This window comes from Anas platyrhynchos, chromosome 13 (assembly GCF_047663525.1).
Source record: "Anas platyrhynchos isolate ZD024472 breed Pekin duck chromosome 13, IASCAAS_PekinDuck_T2T, whole genome shotgun sequence".
Classification (NCBI taxonomy): Eukaryota; Metazoa; Chordata; class Aves; order Anseriformes; family Anatidae; genus Anas; species Anas platyrhynchos.
Window position 1 is genome coordinate 20,187,135 of NC_092599.1, and position 19,451 is coordinate 20,206,585.

Genomic DNA, 19,451 nt, shown 5'->3' on the forward strand with positions numbered 1-19,451 from the left:
GTCAGATGAGAGCACTGCATCACTGGCCAACCTTATTTTTCCCTTTTCTTAAAAGAGGAATTTGAATACAGAATAAGAAGTCTTTCAATTCGCATGTTAACAACAATTTCACTCCTGTTACTGGAATTCCAAGAGCATAGATGAAGGCACCATTTGAGCTTGTAAGCTGGTATTAGAAGATAATCGTTAAGAACGATAAACAAAAATCTGTTTTTGGCTTTGGATGGATACCTTCACATGCCTGCAAAGTAAAAATGCTGAAGCTCCTCTAGTATGAACTGAGGGCTGCTTTACATGTAAATCGGTTCATTTTATTCAGCAGGAATACCCATCCGCACACCCACACATGTGTCTCTAACACAGATAAGACTCAAGTTGAATACTTCCTCTCAGGGACCTTGTATTTGACTGCCCCATTACTGTGGAGCAGTCTGGACAGCGTTCACTTGCATGGGTTCATACGTGACCCATGTATCTGAAAAAGGAAAGAAAGCTGAGAAGCTATTATATTAGGCTTGATTTACGTTATGACAGTTACACAATGAGCTTTTCATTTTGGACAGATATATTTTGACTCATGCTATGACACACAGCAATTTTTTAATATTAATTTCACTAATCAAAAAAAAAAAATGCCCCATATGAAGAGCTCTCTAAGTGTTTGATAAATACCACAATGTTTCCTAACATTTCTCAACATTATGACAATGCAGTAAGAATAAAAGAGTTTGAACCACTGCTATTGCAGCTGCGGGAAAGATAATAAAAATGAAAACATATTTTCTTTACAACTTGGCAAATTGTAATAAGCAATTCTAGAAGAAAGAAAGAAGAGTCGAATAACATATTCTGTTATTCATATTATGTTATTCAACTGCTGACACTGGGAAAGAAGAAAGATTCCTGTGAAATGCATGGGCTTTGCTGACCAGGCAGTCCAGCCATCCCATCCAGGGATGGCTCAGGAAGTTTACACTGCCACGTCCTGTCACTATATACCTTCTGAACAGAAAAGTTTTTGTAGAAAAGAAGGAAATGCATTGTAATTCACAAACCCTGTTCAACAATAGACAGTCACTTCGCAACCGTGTCTGTCCTTTATTACTCAAGGCACATTATCTACTGCTGATGTGTGTTGAGAGGGAAGCTCATACAAAGCTGCCCTAGCCTCAAATGGCATATCTTGATATTAATGTACTTGAGTAATTGTCACACTCCTCATCTTTCTTGTGTTACCCAGTCCTGGTTTGAAGTTAAAAAAAAATTAAAAAAAAATACATGTATGAAATCTGTTCGGAGCCAGAATCTAAAACAGCCTCTTTCAGACTGGGCTGTTCTGAGCACTAATTTGCTTTTACTCTACAGCTGCATCAAGCTCTAAATCTTAATAAATGTTTTCCTCAAACTTTAAAATTCTGGTGAGAACACAACATATACTCCAGTGCCATGAACAACTCATGCCTAGGGCTAAACGCTTGCAAGGTCAAAGCCTGTGGCTGGAGTGCTTAGGAAAACAGACAGCACATCATGAGCATGATGTGGGCAAGTAGGGAAGAAACACCAAAGAGCTCATAGGAACAGCAAGAAACACAGCAGGCTCAGCAGACTCTTTTTCTGTTATTTATTACTCGCTATGTATTCAAATCTGTTTAGGCCAACAGCTAGCCTCAAAGCTGTACACACAATATATACACAGGCAGATACACGAACACCACTGCTGTTTCAGACCTTATTATTTTTATATATGCTCATGCAGCTGAGTATTTTCTGGTTAAAAGTTACTTATTTTCAGACACCCACAGTGGGGCAGACCATAAACAGGTTCTTCTGGAAATGCTGAACACATCTATGAGAAATTCAGTTCTATTACATACTGTATTTCAGACTTTGCAATGCAACAGAAGTGTTTAGTGTTTCCCTATATACCAATGTCACTACATGCAAGACCATACATACGCAAGGCCCCCTTCCAATGGGTTGTCCCTTTCTCATTTAGTTCCATAGGAGCCATATGAGCCGTGCTAGCAGTGCACCACAGCAAACGGTTACCACAATATTGTGCAACAAGCAGATTATACTTCCTGCATTGTTTTTATTGTCTTGTTAATGTTAACGGGCCACACTAAGAGAAAATCCCATCAGATTATTCGGCACACTCAGCAGAACCACAGGAAGGAGACAGCAGTTTGCTGACCACCACTACCACCAAGTGGTTTGCAAGTGGAAGCTGTTAAGTACGGAGTGTACTTGCTCGTGCTTTCACCGAGATATTATTAAAAGGACACCATCATTAAAAATTAATATTTTTCTAAAGCTGCAACTAACATCCGAACTCATTGCTCATGCTGATGTTATCCGTTTGCTACAACAAAACAGCAGAATTAGATCCCCAAACCAACACTACTCAATTCAATATATATATATATATTTTTTTTTAACTTTGGAATTTTTGTTTAACTCAATTTTTATCTTTATTTCAGTATTAATTTTTTCTGTAAATGCACAACAAAAAAATACTTAATGATGTGCTATGCAGATCAATGACACAAATACCTATAATTAGCTAGAAGGATCTAAATATATGTTGTCTAGCTACAACTAAAACTTGTTTACTGTAAGAAACTTAAGAGCAACAGAAATTTTTATGTGCTTGTTTTTAAATACTTTTTAAACCATTTTTTCCCATTACGTAGCTACCTCACTATAGCATCTGCAACTCAAGGAACAGGGCCACTAAGCATGAAACTGACTATAAATAAAAATAAATTGCTTAGGGAAAACAGAAGTGTGAACAAACAATAAATAGCAATGAATACACTAATTATAAACACTGATTTTTAATAAACTCTTGTTAGTACAGGTCAGGTTGCTGGCTTGTTTAACAGAGTTTCACTGATACTTTGTAAATTCTGCCAGTAGGTCACAGTCTTGGAGAGAGGTTTGGTAGAGCTCCTAAGTGACTCCAAGCTAATACATAATATCCTGCAGTTCTCATATCTCATCAGTTGTTTTTTTAATTTGTTTGCTTTTTGTAAACTCAGCTGAACCTAAGACATTTCCTGAAAATCTGTTATTCTCAGATGATATATTAAAAAAAAAAAAAAAAAGACCTTATTAAGGATGTAAATCCTTTTTTGAGGCAGTGCTGGTTTGACTCAGCAGCAATCACAGATGTTGTAAGAGCAAAATGAAAATTTTTTTTCACAGTATATTTTGCCTCTGCAGCAGCAAATCATTGGAAGGCCAGAGACATATGAAAGCACTAACTCCTTCTCTCTACTGGCAGAAACACAAAAAAATCACACTACAATTTGGTTCTGGAGTATAAATTCTGAGTTACATAATAGGACAATACTAACCAGTCAGGTATTCTTGTCTCCCTTTGCTCTCCTCCACACAAGCCTTCAGTACAGCTCCTTATCAGAACTGAAAAACACACCAGAACCCTACAAAGGTAGCAATCAGCTTCCCTTGATCTAGGTTCACCATTGGTGCCGCACATCCCTGGAGAAGGAGAATTTACGGACACTGGTGATGCAAACCCTGCAAGCAGCTGGGACTCTAACCCAGACAAGAAGTTCAGGACAGCAGAGCTGCAGCAACAGACAGTGGAACATAAACTGAGGTACTGAAGTACCTCTGATTCTTTCCTGCTACAAAAGGAACATAACCCTGCCTGCTCTACCACAAGTATTAGCTTCGAGTTACTTACCCCTCCAAATGCACCACTGCCATCTGCTCCGGGCATTGATTCCACCGAGCTAGTGCTTGCTATCTGAGGGAAACACAATGACAGAGCAAGTTCAACAGGGACATTCTTCCTAAAATATACAAAATGTCAAAAAAAAAAAAAAAAAAAAGACATCATTTGCTTTTAGCCCCTCAGCTATTCACTCATGAACATCCTTTAATTGCACATACACTCAGCCACTCTCAGATACTCAGCTGACCACGAAGTGGTAACTTCACAGTCAGCACGGAATTACCAAGCCTGCCTCTCCCTGAACTGTGTGCGGGTCCCACAGAAACACCACATAAAGCAAGCTGGCAGGTTTTGAACTTCACCACTTGTCTTCACCACAGCCAAGAGAGCAAGCGCTAAGCGTAGTCAGTGGATTCTATGTAGGAAGAATATTTACTTCATTCAGATAGTACTCACGTAAGTTTTTCTTAATGTCTTACATGAAATATAAATGCTAATTGGCATCTCTGTGTATTCGATACATAAACCCAAGGGCAAATAAACAAGCTTGTGTACACAAAAATGGCTACATCCTCAAACAAAACCCCTTTCATCTGCCATTAATTTACAGGGATCTTGTTAGTTGACAGGAGGTTCTCAAAATTACTCTTTACTCTCTCATTATACCCATAGATCGTTCTTCCTTTGCCAATCAAATATCTCTATTTTGAGCTTATCCAAATCTCCAGTACATTTTTGCACCCTATGGACAACAGCTTCCAGTTCCATGTCAGAGCAAAAAGTTTTCACCTCTGTTGCTAGAAACAACCTGAGCTGTAGCTTTGAGCGAGTAGCCAAGTTGAAGAGCTGTTCATTCTGTTATCTAGCCATATCTGTTTATAAACTAACACAATCAAGCAACTCTAGAGAATAAACAGGGAAAGCAAAAAGGCAGTGAGCAAATGCAGCCTGGTCAAGGCAGGCAGCCCTAGGCAGGGCTGTAGCAGCCCAGGAGCACTCCCGTGGGGAACACAGCACGCCCTCACTCCAGGTAATTGTACCTGCTTTGGTGAGAACCCAGCAACCCAAGGGCCTTGGGCATAATGCATTCACGAGTCCCATGGAAAGTGGTTTCTGTCAACTGGAATCCTGATCACCCCAGGTATTTAGATCACTGCCTAGTAGGAGTATGTGCTAAGACATGGGGTTCAAAAAAGGTACTGAGCAGTGGGGAGAGCAAAGGGGGTCTGAAGGACCTGGAGAAAATCACTAGCAAGTTCAGAGAAAAGGGTGAATTTCTCTAGTTGCCTGTCCAGATCCCCATAGCCTCTTAGCCTTTATTTGAAAAGATATGCTAAAACAAAGATACCCTCTGGTCTTAACCTGTAAAAGATTTCAAAAGAGCTTCTCCAGCAGCACTGTACTAAGCTTCTGCATTCTCTCCCCAGGCACTCATCTGCTTTCAGTCTTACTCAGTTGGAATACTGCTGTTTGCTAACTACTGGGGTTTTCACCTCTATTTAAGTAAGCATTCTACTATATTTAACTAAGTATACTCATACATGAAAACTTATCTGACCGCAGCACACAAACACATTTTCTCAGAGCACTGACTGCTCTGGAAAGAAGCATATTCTCATAGAGGATGTGTTTTTATCTCCCTCCCTAGCAGAAAATGCAGATTTAGTCCTACTGATGAGAAAACCCCTTATATTCAACCCCCCCGACCACTCAACGTATTTAGGATTTGGTATGGAGGAAGATAGCTATTCTCGTGTTTGTCAGAACTACCCCAAGGTGGTCAGAACTAGGGGTTACAGGGAGGAACAGGAAAAGGGCTGTGGACCTAACAGTGATTTAACAGCATTAAAAATCATGATTCAACCATGTTTATATCTCAGGGATGTCACTTCCACAGAACTTGGCTCTCTGTAGAAAAGGTATTTTCCTAAATGCCAGCCTTCCCTATATCACAAGTCTCCACTCTTCTGAGATCAAGCAGTGGTAAAACCAGTCCTGGAATATTTTTATATGGCTTAAAAAAAAAATTAAAAAAAATCTTTCCCATAACCTTGAAATGCTGCAGTTGAAAATGGAGAGCAGAGAAATGAGTGTCCTCTTTCTGAAGGAATTAAGCCACAAAGGAACCCTGAAGCTTTCTGTAAAGGATTCCTTAAAAGATCACTGCTACAGTAACCCTGCAGGGGACTGACTGGCGCTGACGCTGAATTATTCACCTCTTGACAGGTGGGAGTTCATTGCTATTCCTCTGACTTGCATTGTAGCAGCGTCCAAGCTGACTGTCTCACTGAGTTACACTTAGGCAAACCGAGGACAAGATGAACAGTAATTGCGAAATAAATAGAAAATGCACAGGGAAGAGAGAGAGCAAGGGGGTGACAGAGACATATTCCTTTCAGGGGCTTTAGGATTATTATTTTTAAGGGAAGTATTAATGAAAATAATATTAACAGAAACAACAATTGCTGTGTATTATTGTACAGAGATAATCTTAAGAATCGGGTCAAAATGTCAACCTCATTGTCAAATCTCTGCACCTACAAGAAACTGTAACTCTTCTGTTGGTGAATCACAAGTGAAGTATCAACCCTTAATAACTGTATGAGATTATGTAAGTCAGCAGGGAAAACAAGAGCATGCTAAGAATCGCGTGCAAAGGCATGCAGCAAACGTACAACTGAAATTAATCATAAGCACTGAAACATACCAAATGTATGGCCAAGGACGGGAGAAAAGCAATTTGGCTATTTTTCTATAAGCTTATTAGAACCAGAGTCCCATTTCTAGTAGCTGTTACAGATCTAACTTGGAATCCATGAGAATAAATCCATTTCTTGACTCATGAGAGCAAAAAAAAAAAAGGAAGATTGTCATTTTTTCCTCTGAAGCACACTGCCCAAATGATGAGATAAGTACAGTATATGCTGCTCACAGAAGCATATTGCTACTAAGTATGCTTTCAGTACTTGTCCAGTTTTCCTTACAGAATTACATTCATCTCTTTTTAACTGACAGCAATTTCTGGCACATTTAAGCCTTGACATCAGTTTTCAAAGCTGATTATCCAGATTATATTATCTCCTAAAAATACAGGTTAGCATTCTGACATAGAAGAAATTAACATACATACTGCACTCATATCACAGCCAGGAGATAAGCCAGACTTCTGTTCTGCCTCAGTTTTATGAACCAGTAGAGTATAACATGTGGCTATGCCACTGACACACAAGAAAAACAAAATGGAATTTATAAAGCAAGATAATAATCATGAAGTTGAACAGACACCATCTTAATTAGATAGAGAGAAGTACGCTTATTCATTCGCTTATTAGCAAAAGATTTTTTTTTCCTAACAGAGCACCCCAGTTCTGAAGGCAGCCATGAGTCAGCTTAAGAATATAGAAACAAACTGATTGTTTTCCCATTTTTTTCAGAGTATTTTTAGCTGATGAATAGCTCATGATCAGTAAGAGATATAGCATGCTCTGAAAATGGATCATCACTAGCCACTGTAAGTGACAGGATCATGGACTCTGGAGGTTGGTGAAGATCTCTGCTGTCAGTCTGTGATTAATGCTGGGATGAAAGGAATATCTAACAATATCTAACACCTCTCCTGAGCCCCCTGGGAAATCAGACAGATAAAAATCCAGCATTATATCACTGAGGCAGATGTGGGAAAGTAGAGGTTCCTATGATTATTAGGTACAAAATAGAAGTTGGTGGGGAGAGGAGTGGAAAGAACATAAAAAGATCTCCAAGTTTGATCTCTGCAGATAGACCCTCTCTCCCTGTGCCCCAAGATCTACAATGGTTGACCACAGATGACATCAACACAGGCAGCTCTGCAATGAATTCCCAACAATTTCCCTCTCCCAGGCCCTCTTCTGTTTAGCTTTTAAGCAAGTGACTGTGGCTTAGGTTATTATAACTTTCAAGTTGAATGAAGAGATATCGTCGTTATCCTCATGTGACAACTTCCAAAACAAAATTCGTAGCAGATACATGGAGTAATTCACTCCAGTATGACAGAAACAGAATAAACTTTCAAGAGTATTCTGCATATTTAGTTGAAGAGTGGAACCCTTCTGAAACAGGTTTATTATCCATAAGACAGTATTGTTACGATCCCTATAAAATGCATCAATTTCCTTTCAACTCCTTAGAACTTTTTCAATAATAGTAAGAAAAAAAAATCCAAAACCACATCTCTGAGGAGATGGGGAAAGGTAATGAAAAATTCTCCCAGGCACACAAACATCATTCCAGACATCCAACCACTCATAACACTGAAGAACTACACCTGTTATGCTAAACGAGCCACTCGTCTGGAAAACATGACTGATAGGTCTCTTGCACTGAACTACCCTGAGTAATTTATTCCATACCTGCATGGTTGAATAACTATGACTGATATGCATTTGAGAGCCAGAGAAATGGAGCTGACTGTAATGTAAAAAATAAAATAAGGCTACTGTATTTTAAAGTCAGCTGTGTAAGTCTAGTTTAACTGTCGCTAAAACTGTTATAGCACAGAAAGGGAATTAAGCACTCAAACTTACTGATGAATCAGGAACGTGGTCCTCATCTTGAGAAAAAGAGCTATTGAAAGCTCTAAATGTTTCACTGTTCTGTTTGTGCTTTTCAATTGTTGCTTGAATAACCTGAAACAAAAAATTCCAGCGAAGATGAGAAGTTTCACCAAAGTCTTGGAAAAATTCATACTCAAAAACATTCAAAAATTCTCATAGGAAAATCTTTATGGTCATCATTTTAGTGAAAAACTTACATTTGTAGAGAAGAAATCCGAATTTTCAAACTTTAACTAAGAATGGTATTGTTATTTCAATACCAAAAACTTAAAAACTAGGAATATTCTTAGTGTTTCTTACAAGTCAGACTTCAAGAATATACAAGGTAATCTCTGACTTTTCACTCTCTTCTTTCACTGCATTTGAGGACTGCAGGAAATGGGAAGCCATTCAAAGCCTCTTTTTGACCCACTCAAAGCATGGTGGGTCAGTGAGACCCTGGCTGGAGCACTAGATTCTCCACAAACATCTTTTCCACATTGGACTACTCAGCTTCCTCACACAGCATCATCGATACAGAAACCCCTGAAAAATCATTTCAAAAACAGAAGGTGCTGACTGCATGGTGATTTCCACCCCCTATCATAATGTTTTTGTATTAACCTGAATCCATTCCCTCTTCTCCTCTTCTGTCCTGTTAAAACAAAAGAAAAATACAGAAAACATCAACATTACATTCTCAGTATTTTCATTAAATCCAATTGTTGACATCCTCATAGCTTAATATCCGTATAGATTTTAGCTTTGCTATCTATTTTATAATCACCATTAATTATTATTGACCTTAATTATTACCAAGTAACTGCCAAAAAGTTTGAATTATTACTGCAGTGGAATCTGCAAGTACTATTGCAAACATCAACACACTGACTTCGGACCAATGAACTGTCTTGCACATGTAAATGAACCATCTCAGTTTCTCAGCTTCTGTTTTAAAGCTACATCATACTACCATAGCCATATATCCTAGATTTTAAATTTGTACATAATGTTCACCAACCTGAAAAGCACCATACCTGGCTTGCAATTCCAGTGATCTCTTTTTTCCTGTTATTGAAAATGTGTGAGCTACATTTTGCTTGGCAATTTCTTGGACCTGCAAAAAGATGTCAGCTTCTTACTAGTCTCCATCTTCTTTCAACCATTTTAATAACTTACAAATCTAGTCATTCTTTGAAATGCTTAGTTGAAAGGATCACTCAGAATACAATACAAAGGTAGAAAAACCAAAGGCATTGTTTCCACAATTGCTCATCTCACTACAAAAACCCTAAATCTGTATCTTTCCCCCTACAGCAGTATGGGAAAAAGGTGGCTCCTGTATCAGCTAGGTGACAAGGGAAGGTTTTCAATCAAAGAATGTACATCGTCACTAGTTTCTTACTCACCTTTGGATGATTATCTGATAATAATAAATCTAAAAAAAGACATCCAATGCTGTACTTTATAATTTTATTTTATTTCTACGTAAACATACAGTTCTATATTTTGGATTCAGAGGGGGTCTGACACTATCTTCTGTAGAAGCATATGTAAATATTAAGAATGGCAAAAAGAAGAGATACAAACCTGCAATCCTGCAATGTCCATCTTCTCTCGAACACTGAATTTCTGGCCTATCAGCCTCAGTTTTGGCACACAGTAAAGCACCATGCTGTTAAACTGTAACAAGGAAAGAATTTAAGTTTAGGGGTTACATATAGGACACAGCCTGTATTTTGACAGTTTAGGACTCTGGCGTGTCTCACTCTATGATGCAATTCTCAAAGAAATTTAACGAGTAGGTTGGACTTGCACGTCATTACTTGAAAGAAGTGGACAGATAGAAATAAGTCAGCCTGCCACTTCCCCTTTCTCCACATCTCTCCCTTGGTACCAATTAACTGCCTTCAGAGCAAGCGAGAGCTACTCTCTTGGTGTTGAAGAAGCTGGCCATCTCACTCAGCAACATGGGACTGCTGTAAATGCCCCTTTGGGGGCACTTCACAAAAATGCAGCCTCTGAAGAGGGAGATGGAAGGAGACCCCTTTAAGCCTGACAAGCCATTGGCAAAGGCACAAGCATGGAAGGAGGAAGGAAACCCTCAAGGGAAGAGCATCAAATGAAAACTGCTGCTCAGAGGAAGGAGTAGCACAGTTGGTGAAAGCTTTGGAAATGTATCACTTGTATGTATCACAGCACAACTCTGAAAATAAGAGAGCAACAAAAAACTCACCAGGAATAAATATCTATCCTGTGCCGTGCCATTCTTCGCTGACAGTTTCTGAATGTGTCCTTCTTTAATGAGCTCATTAGCTGGGTTAACAATATCCTCTTCACCACCGAGTCGCTCATAGACTTCCAGAAGCTTGTGCATCTTTTCCTGCAAGTACAGAACCCCAGAAATTTAAATAAAAGATATTCCACTCGACCTATCACTCACAGTATCATTTTTTTGATGTGTAAATATCTAAAGAAAAATAAGGAAAGAAGGCAGTCTTTCACTTCTGATACAGTTTTGCACTTTCAAAAAATAATGAGTACCTTTTCCATACTCTTCCCTCTCTTAGTCACTCATGATTCATACTTGGATTGTATCATTTTGATAGTATTTTGATATCAACATATTAGTATCAATCCATTTGATATTTTTAGATGTTCTTGTTCAATAACAACTATGTACCATTGGAAGAAATGTCATCAGGTCCACTACCAGGACTGGAAACCAGTATGTTAACAAACTGTTTCCAAGGTTGCAGTTATTCATTCAGCTTCCAGTTAACACCTCAAACTAAGGTTTGTGCTACAGTAGGAACATTTCTCAGCTTCTGAGAAGTTTCACATTGTGCATTGTTGCTGACACAATGGCAGGTAGGTCTCATTCAGGAAGCACAGTCACATTCTGCATTTATAAGCAGAGTCCAGAACCTCAGCTCTTTGGGGAATGCTGCAGTCCTACCCAGGTGCCTCTGTGGCAAAAAGCAGCTAATGAAATAGGCTTAAATCAACTTAAAAATACAGTTTTAATATCATTCAAGTATCCTTATGTCTTTCTCAAAATTCTTTATAAAATGTTTACTCTTCCCCTTTCAGCAAAACAATGTTTACACTTAATATTAAGTCAACTAAATATTTAAGTCCCCCCTGTCCGTCCTGTGCAGCATTCAGATGGATAAAGGCAACCCACTTGCAGCTGCTATAATAAGTACTGCAGCAGCTTTAACAAGTCAAAGTAAGAAAGGTGCATAAATCTTGCTACTGAGTTAGAGCATTTAGAAAGGTTTGGCTTTTAACCAATATGCTGGACTGATATGCTCCAAACAGCACTGCAAGCAAATAGTCAGAAAGTGAGGACAGAGATCTATGCAATTACATTTGGAAAACATGACCAAACACATCCGTAAATAACACCTCAATTCATCTTCAGATTAGGCTGCAATTTCAGGTTTTCATATACCTTACTTACCTTAAATTGATTTATTTCACCATAAACGTACAGCATGCTAGCTTCTATGGTTGTCAATTAATCTGACCAAAACAAACAAAACCCTTAAAATAAACGCACTGCCAAACAAAATGGAAGTGGGGTGGAGGTAGACACAAAACAAACAAGGAAGTCATCTCAATCCCTAGAGCTAGTACAATTTTTCCAACAAACTGGAAGATGATCCAAAGACTCCACTAATTCAAAGAAAATTTGAACTTATCAAACTACCTACTGGGGGGAGAAACTAGGATACTAGGGGCAGGTCCAAAACCTGAGGGATACCTGCACATCTAGGAAAAGCTATTTTGAAAAGTCACTTTTGGAAACGTGGCTTACTACTCACACTGACACAAAACGAGGAAGCAGCCAACATTAATTCAAACCTCTGCTAGCTTTCCGAGATTTTGCTACAGTGTTTGCTTTTCTTTCAGTTTGGCTCTGACCTCACGCAGCTGTTCCCACTGGCCCATGGGGCTCTGCAGAGGTGCGTGTGCAGGATGCGCTCCGCAGCTGGGGCTGCTCTCACCCTGCATTGCTCCCAGCAGCCCACTGCCCTCCCCAGCCTCCCAGCACACCTGGGCACCTTCTACTGGGGATGGCAAACAAAGTGGGATGTGTGTGCTGGAGCTGGGAAACCATGAGGTCAAACCTGAAATTCTTACTTGGATAATTTTCTTTGTAGCTTCTGCTCAGGCAAAACCTATTAATTACTGGAGAATCGACACAACAAGACTCTAGGTTCTCATTGTCAGTAAGCAGGGCATAGAAAAATTATTACAGCAGCTTTTCCTAATAGTTTTTTTGTTGTTTTTGTTTTGGTTTGTTTTTTTTTTTGCATATTACTAGAAGAGCATCTAACACAAAGCAACTGCCTGGTGACTTCGTCTACCTGCTGCCTGTGAAGCTGCTGCACAAAGGTCCCAGCAAAATAGCTGCTACTTGTGGAGTTGTCGTTCAAGGCCCCAAACCAGAAAAGTTTCCACTGACATTTATCTTCATCAAGAGAACATGCTAGACTCAAATAGAAATAGATGGTTTCGAAACTGGCTTTCACTGAGACGCAGCAAAAACAGTCAGACGTCAGCTGGTTACTTCCCAGCAGCAGCCACAGGAAAGACGGGCTGCTGGTGGCTCAGGGAGCGCCAGCCCCAGACGGGCACCCAGCAACTTCCTCTCGTCTGGGCAGAGCTGTGCCCTGCTGCCTCCACAGCCCTGACATCTAGCATGACTCAAAACACCAGGCTTCTAAAATAAGGCTTAAAGAGAAAAAATCAGCTGAATGGGAAGATGGAGGAAAGAAGCAGCAGTATATGCAAGCAAACTGAGGACAAAAATATAGGAAAGAACCTCTGTAAGAAAGAAAAAAAAATGAAACAGAAGGAGATTCTTGATAAAAAACAATGTTTTCAAAGGACAGAACAAGAAAGGGTCTGATATGGAATGGGATGTAAAGCTTGCAATCCATGCGTGACCAGTGAGCGTTAAGCCTGAGAAGTGGTGTTTTAGAACTATCAGATACACAAGCTCCCGAGCCGTTTGTGTCTACAAAAGGGATAACATCCGTAACTATGGAGTCCTTTTACTTTGATGGTAGTGCACTTCCAGTCCTGTAAGTAAAACATTCCTAACATTCAGCATTAAAGGCCTCAATAAAACAGGGGAAAAAAAGTTCAGACCTTGTGTTTTAAAGTGAAGCGTCAAGATCTCCGCTACCTTAGGCTGCCCAACTTTAGAAGTAAAGCTTACCAAAGCTACTGACACACACTAGTCTCTCTGTGCGTTTAAAACAAGGCAAAATTCAACCAAAATAACCTCCACTCTGGAAAGGACTTGAATTAAAAATAGCATGAAAATCTGCAAGCATGAAAACCTATCCTTATGAATAGATGGAATTGAAACATTTTTTATTGAAAAACAAGTCATGATTTTATGAAGGTCTCCTTTTTTAGTGGAGGATGGATGCTCCCTTATGAAGGAGGAAGGCAAAATTTGGGATGAACAAACCATGGTAGCCACAACAGGATCATTTACGATAAAGAGAACTCAGATATTCAACTATTGTTTAAACCCTGTCACATTGTATTTGAAAATTCTCTCCAGTCGTACTTTACTATGCCTGTGGCAATGCAGAATGATCAGTTCGAGCAAATATTTCCATCAGATTATGCTTCCATTACTCGATTTCTACTCACCATCTTTCTGATTGCTGCATTCGAATGGTTTGCTGCTGTAGATATGAGCTCCAGTGATTCTGTGAGTAAAAAAGAAAAGTAGTAAGTTATACCTTCTCTAGATTGCATCTGTTAGTAGCACTTTTTTTTTTCATCTTCCTGCTTATCATTTTTCCTGCAAAATTGCTGTTGCAAAAGGACTACATTTTGTCCTTCCATAAATTAAAAAGAAGGCTTATAAGTGTATATATACATAATCACTTTGGCATTTTAGCTGGTCCACATGCATCTAATTATTTGAGCTTTCTTTCTGGAAGCACATGTGTAACAAAAGATTTACCTTCTAGGAATCAGTCTAGCTCTTAAAGTTAATGGTAGTCACACTAAAGTCTTCTTAAGCATATTTTAAGAATGTTTTCCTAAAATGGGGCCTGGGTGCTTATGGTAACGTGAACTCTGCTTCAGACATTTCCTGACAGGATCAAGAACTCCTAGATGCCATTTCTCTTATTATTCTGGGTTAACAGAGCCTAACCTGCCTTCCTAGGAAGCACATACATTTAAAGACCATTCATATTTTCCTCCTCCAGCTATTTCATGGACGTCCTCCTGTATTTGTCTTTGGGCATACAATGGATTACATAAAAATTCCAGATGTTCTACCATTAGCAGCTTCAATGCCTTGTCAGTGTTTACTTGCTAAAGCTGTCTTCATTCCCAGAGCTCACCTATCAGCTCTTTTCTTCTCTACTCCACAAGCATCCCGAACCCCTTTGTACTAAGCTGGCCAATCGTTTGATTAATTCAATTCTCCATTGCCACCATAGCCCTAGTTGAAAATATCTGAACATGTTAAAGAAAAAATTCTCCAAGATTTTACTGTGTTCATTAGACAGAGAGGAGTTTACATGTACTTTCAGCATCTTTCCTGTCAGGAGATTCTTCTGGAAGTTTCTTTAAATAGTCCTTCAGGAGAAGTTCATAACGCGGAATCCTTTGCACAGGTTCAAGCATGTGATGCTGCAACGTAAGGTTTCCACACACCTCCTGTTTCTGTAACAGAGAGAAAACAACCATAGAAGGCCTTGGTTTTGGTCCCATCCTTGCTGTTAAACAGCAAGGAAAAATGGCTGTTTGTGTATAGTTAGAGGAACACAAGAAAATTTCCCAAGCTATCAGAGCTGACAAGCGTGAACCTTTGCTCCTCATCTCTGACATTTTCTGCAGATATACAACAGTATCTTGCATTTTGTGTTTCTTCACATGATCAAAAAAGCTCTAGGTAGCACTCCCTCTGCTCCCCCCAGATTAAACAAAATCAGAAACCCCACAGGGATACGCTGCTTGCTAGAACTTACTGTACAAGCAGCAGATATACTGCTCACCTTTGAGGTAACTACCTCAAATTCTCTCATTTTACTTGACCAAGAAAGGGGGTTGGTTTGAGGCTGATTACTTTAAATGTTACCCAATAATTACCCAATATTACTCTGCTTGAAATGGTACTGAGTATTGCGGTGTGCTTATTGTCACAGAAGCCCTAGGAAGTAAAGCAATGTTTCTATTTATAAGGGTGGGGAGGAGAAATGAGAAACACAGCAAAAATAACTAACTTGTTTTAAAGCAGACAGGAAGTTTGTGAGTGATACAATCTCATTCCTGAATCCCTCATCAGCATCTTAACCCCACATACATACACACACAATCATCTCCATTGCATTATTTTAAGTCAGCTCACTGAAGCCACATCTTGGTCTGTTCCAGTGTAAGCAACCCCTCATCTACCACGCTAATCTCAGTATTCTTTCCTTGGAGGAAGGTGCTTGTTTCAGGTCTTTGTAGTCTTCCACATAACTATCACAGCCCAAGACACGCTGCTGACTTGCCTGACTCTTGAAGCAAAGCCTGGAGATAACAAGATGACTGTCTGAGAGAAAAATATTAACCATCCTTCCAGAAAGATGTAAATGGGTTTTAAAAACACATCTTGCCACTGTGTAGCAGAGTGAACAGCATTTCTGTTTAGAGGAGATCAAGTGAATTTATCTCTCAGAGTTTTACAGCACAATGTTTCCCAGAAAATACAACTGGGATGGAAAGAATCAGATATTCCAGGAAGCACTGAGACACGGAACTGCACTACTGCATATTAGCCCTTGGTTTATATTCCTAAATCCAGTTACGATAATAATCTCCTTTGTCTTTTCATTACTCTAATATGATGAACCCTAACACTGAACAATAATAGGGAAGAAAAGGAAGAAGTGCATTCCAGGCTCATGTCAGTTGGACTAATACATCAAGTGGATCCTCTGTAAAAGGTCAACAATCACAAAATAAACCAATCCAAACAGGAGAACTTTCACGTTACATGATTTCCAAAACTTTACAGAGTTCACATTACAATTCGGATGACTTTACTGGAGGAAAGATAAATGTTTTTCTGTGTTTAATTAATTCATTTGAGAATCTGAAACATAAATATATATTAAAAGAGCACTTTGATGGTGTAACTAGAGAACTTACAAAAGAAAACTCATAATAAACTTACCAGCTATCAAGTTTTTGCACTGGTAGGTGGATGAGAAGTAAACAGAAAGTAAGTTTATCTTCAAGGGCAGCTAAAGTAAACTTGACAAGTCACAGTCATTCACTTCCAAGTCCTATGGGATTTCTGGTTTTGTTTTCTCTAAGTTAGCATAATTAATAAGTTTTAATGCCTTGGCCTGTATAACTAGTCCATTAACAGCTTGTGTAGACAGTGTATTCCTGCAGGATCACAACAGGCTGCCACTGGTATTTTGAAAAGTAAAGCTGAAGGTCAGGAGAGGAGCCACATGAATGTAATCCTGGATAACCTGCCAGCAGTCAGGGCTGTATGAACCCTGCAGTAGTGGTCCTGTGCCAGGGACAGACAGAAAAACCTACAGCAGCTCCACTGAAATCTAAATGCAATTGTTCAATTATTTGTGTATAAGAATAATACACGCGGAAAACCAGGCTAAAGTTTAGCCTTCTGATAGACTGCAAATGTCTGCTCTGGTTCTACAAACACAGGCTACAGAAGTTCCCAGAGTAGTGGGGACAAAGGGAAGAAAAAGGACTTTTGCCTGTAAAAGTTCCTGGAGTTTTTGATAGCACAGAGATAGGTTGGATGAGGAGACTGAGTGCTTTGGGTCAAGGCTTTGCTGGATGCAGCGTGGTCATGACAGAAGCAGAAGGTGCTGTGATGCTGCTGCTAGAATAATCTACAGTGAAGTCCTGCCATCAGTAGGCTTCAGAACTGCAGCCCCTACAAGCACTGCCTGTGCTAACACTACCTGCCACAGCTCTGCTCGAGAAATACACATGGGCTTGGCCAGCCGCCGATGCGTTTCACAGCCTGACAGCTAACACGAATCAGTTGTGTTGGCAGTCTGGTGGCGAGCAGTGTAGAGACAGAAGAATTTTGGGGAGGGCAGATCTCTGTGCTGCAGGAAGAATGGTTTCAAACTGAATTACGCTTCAGAAAGGCACGGCAGCAGTTTGATGGGGAACTGTGGACAGCGAAATGCCCATGTGCACAGGAAGCAGGAATTCCTACAGAGCTTGCTCCAAAAGAGGCCCAATTCCCTGCGGAGCCCAGCTGTGCCTGTGCCCCTTCTTGGCGTGGGTCAGGGCACGCTGGGTGTGCTGGGAACCCAGCTGAGTCCTCACAGGCAGGCAACACAGCTGAGCAGGGGCAGCGGGGAGGCGAGCAGGGGCTGGGAGCCCCTTGCAGGAGCCCCCAGGGGCCCAGCGCTGCCGGGTCTCGAATTCCAGCCAGCAGACGCACTTAGCCACGCAGAGCCTCCGCGAGAGCAGGCTGGATTTAGACAGAAAAAGGTTAAGAAAAGGCCACGTACAGTGAGAGTCTGGTAGAAGAAGAACTTTCCCAGTTCCTGCTGCCTTCCCTCTGCTCCTCCAAGACAGAGCTTCTGTCTGAGCCAGCCGGCAGCTCTGACCCTCCGCACAGGGCCTCTCCTCTCCCAGCTTGCCGGGGGGATTACTTGATTCCTGACAGCTGGCCAGCCGACAAGCTCCCATTTAGGGCACAGCTGCGCTCCCGGCTCAGCTTAACCCTCTCCCTGCTGCCTCTGCCTCCCCCAGAGGCCAGTGTGCACTCTCCCAGCACCTGCGGAGGGATGCCTGCAGCCTGCTGCATCCTCCTGCAGCTGGCCCGGAGTCCAAAGGGGACGGAGGTTTTACAGACACACCGGCATAAGCAGAGCTCTTCCCCCTCCCCACAAAGCTTCTATATAATGAGAAAGAACATGTGAAAGTCCATGCTAAGCATCCCCCAGCAGAGCTGTGGTCCTCCAGCGCTGCGAGCCCCTTCACAAGCCTCAGAAACAGCCGAGCAAGAGCTGATGAAAACCCAAACAGCCTCCTGCGCCAGGTGCTGCTGGTGAGGTGCCCAAAGTCAAACAGCAGGCTCAGAGAGGAAATGAACTTGCTAAAAAGCGACACTTCAACTTAGTTAGAAGGAAACAAAATGAAGAGTTTAACAAATGGATACGTTGAGTATCAGAGCAAGAGGGTGCCCTACACAAAGGAGCACACAAGGTAAGGAGGCTCACTGGGGAAAGGCGGCAGTGCCCCAGAAGAACTGTGCCATAAGCATCGATATTTCTTCCTTCTGCTATATAAATATCAACAGAAAATACTACGTACAACAAAGCTATCCACATCTCTCCACCAAGAAGAGAACTCATCCCATTCTCCTAATTCCGAAACATAAAAAGTGAACGCATTAAGGATTTCTAAGTAAGGTGAACGTAGTCAGGATTGCCATGCAAACAGCTCCGTTTCATCCTGTAGCTTCCAATTCTCCTCTTAAATACATGAATGGGAGCAAAGCTACCTATGTGAAAAACCTGTGTTTCACAGCAAAACAGAAAGGACTTCCAATAAAACTGTATTTCTTCCTTAATTCTAGAGCAATATTATCTTGTACCAAAACAAACATGTATGCTGGAAATAAAATACATTTAAATGAGGATCTCAAGGCCATATTAAGCCAATTAACAACATACCTGTATATTTTGAACAACATCTTTGAAAGGAGATGACCTCTGCATACAAGTGTTCACCATGTCCATTGCCCTGTCAAAGTTCTTTACATACTCTCCATACATCTTCAGAAAAGGAGCCAGCTTCTGTAGGATATCTCCTAGCCGTGGGTTCACATTCCTGATGGAAAGAGAAGGGTAAGTACAGAAATCTGTAGAGATCAATACTATTTTAAGAGAGTAAACACAATTATCACACTTTCACAGTTGTCTCCCACAATTACGCACGCATGCAATTGAGATCCTTTAGGTTAAGTTTAAAACAATCTGTTTGGTACCCTAGATGAAAACTTAAAACATTAATCTAGATGTGCTAAGGATGATGTTTCTGTTTCCACTGTCACTTTTATGTGAAGCTCAGATCCAAACTGACTACACATTATTGAAGAAACATCCAACTCTGTCCAGAGAAAAACATTGTGAGATACA

At 40.4% G+C, this 19,451-nt stretch overlaps 1 protein-coding gene across 6 annotated transcripts in view; it reads right to left on the minus strand.

Annotated features, from left to right (window-relative positions):
- FGD3 (FYVE, RhoGEF and PH domain containing 3) overlaps nt 1–19,451 on the minus strand; it is a 109,411-nt gene that overhangs the window by 14,837 nt on the left and 75,123 nt on the right. For all 6 annotated transcript variants that reach the window (XM_027467624.3, XM_005019075.6, XM_038186106.2 and 3 more), the window contains 9 exons: nt 18,987–19,143; nt 14,847–14,985; nt 13,954–14,012; nt 10,511–10,657; nt 9,865–9,957; nt 9,312–9,391; nt 8,899–8,929; nt 8,266–8,367; nt 3,713–3,775 (listed from right to left, as the gene is read on the minus strand). In XM_027467624.3, coding sequence (XP_027323425.1) covers nt 3,713–3,775; nt 8,266–8,367; nt 8,899–8,929; nt 9,312–9,391; nt 9,865–9,957; nt 10,511–10,657; nt 13,954–14,012; nt 14,847–14,985; nt 18,987–19,143 — 871 coding nt within the window. The remainder of the gene's footprint in view (nt 1–3,712; nt 3,776–8,265; nt 8,368–8,898; nt 8,930–9,311; nt 9,392–9,864; nt 9,958–10,510; nt 10,658–13,953; nt 14,013–14,846; nt 14,986–18,986; nt 19,144–19,451) is intronic.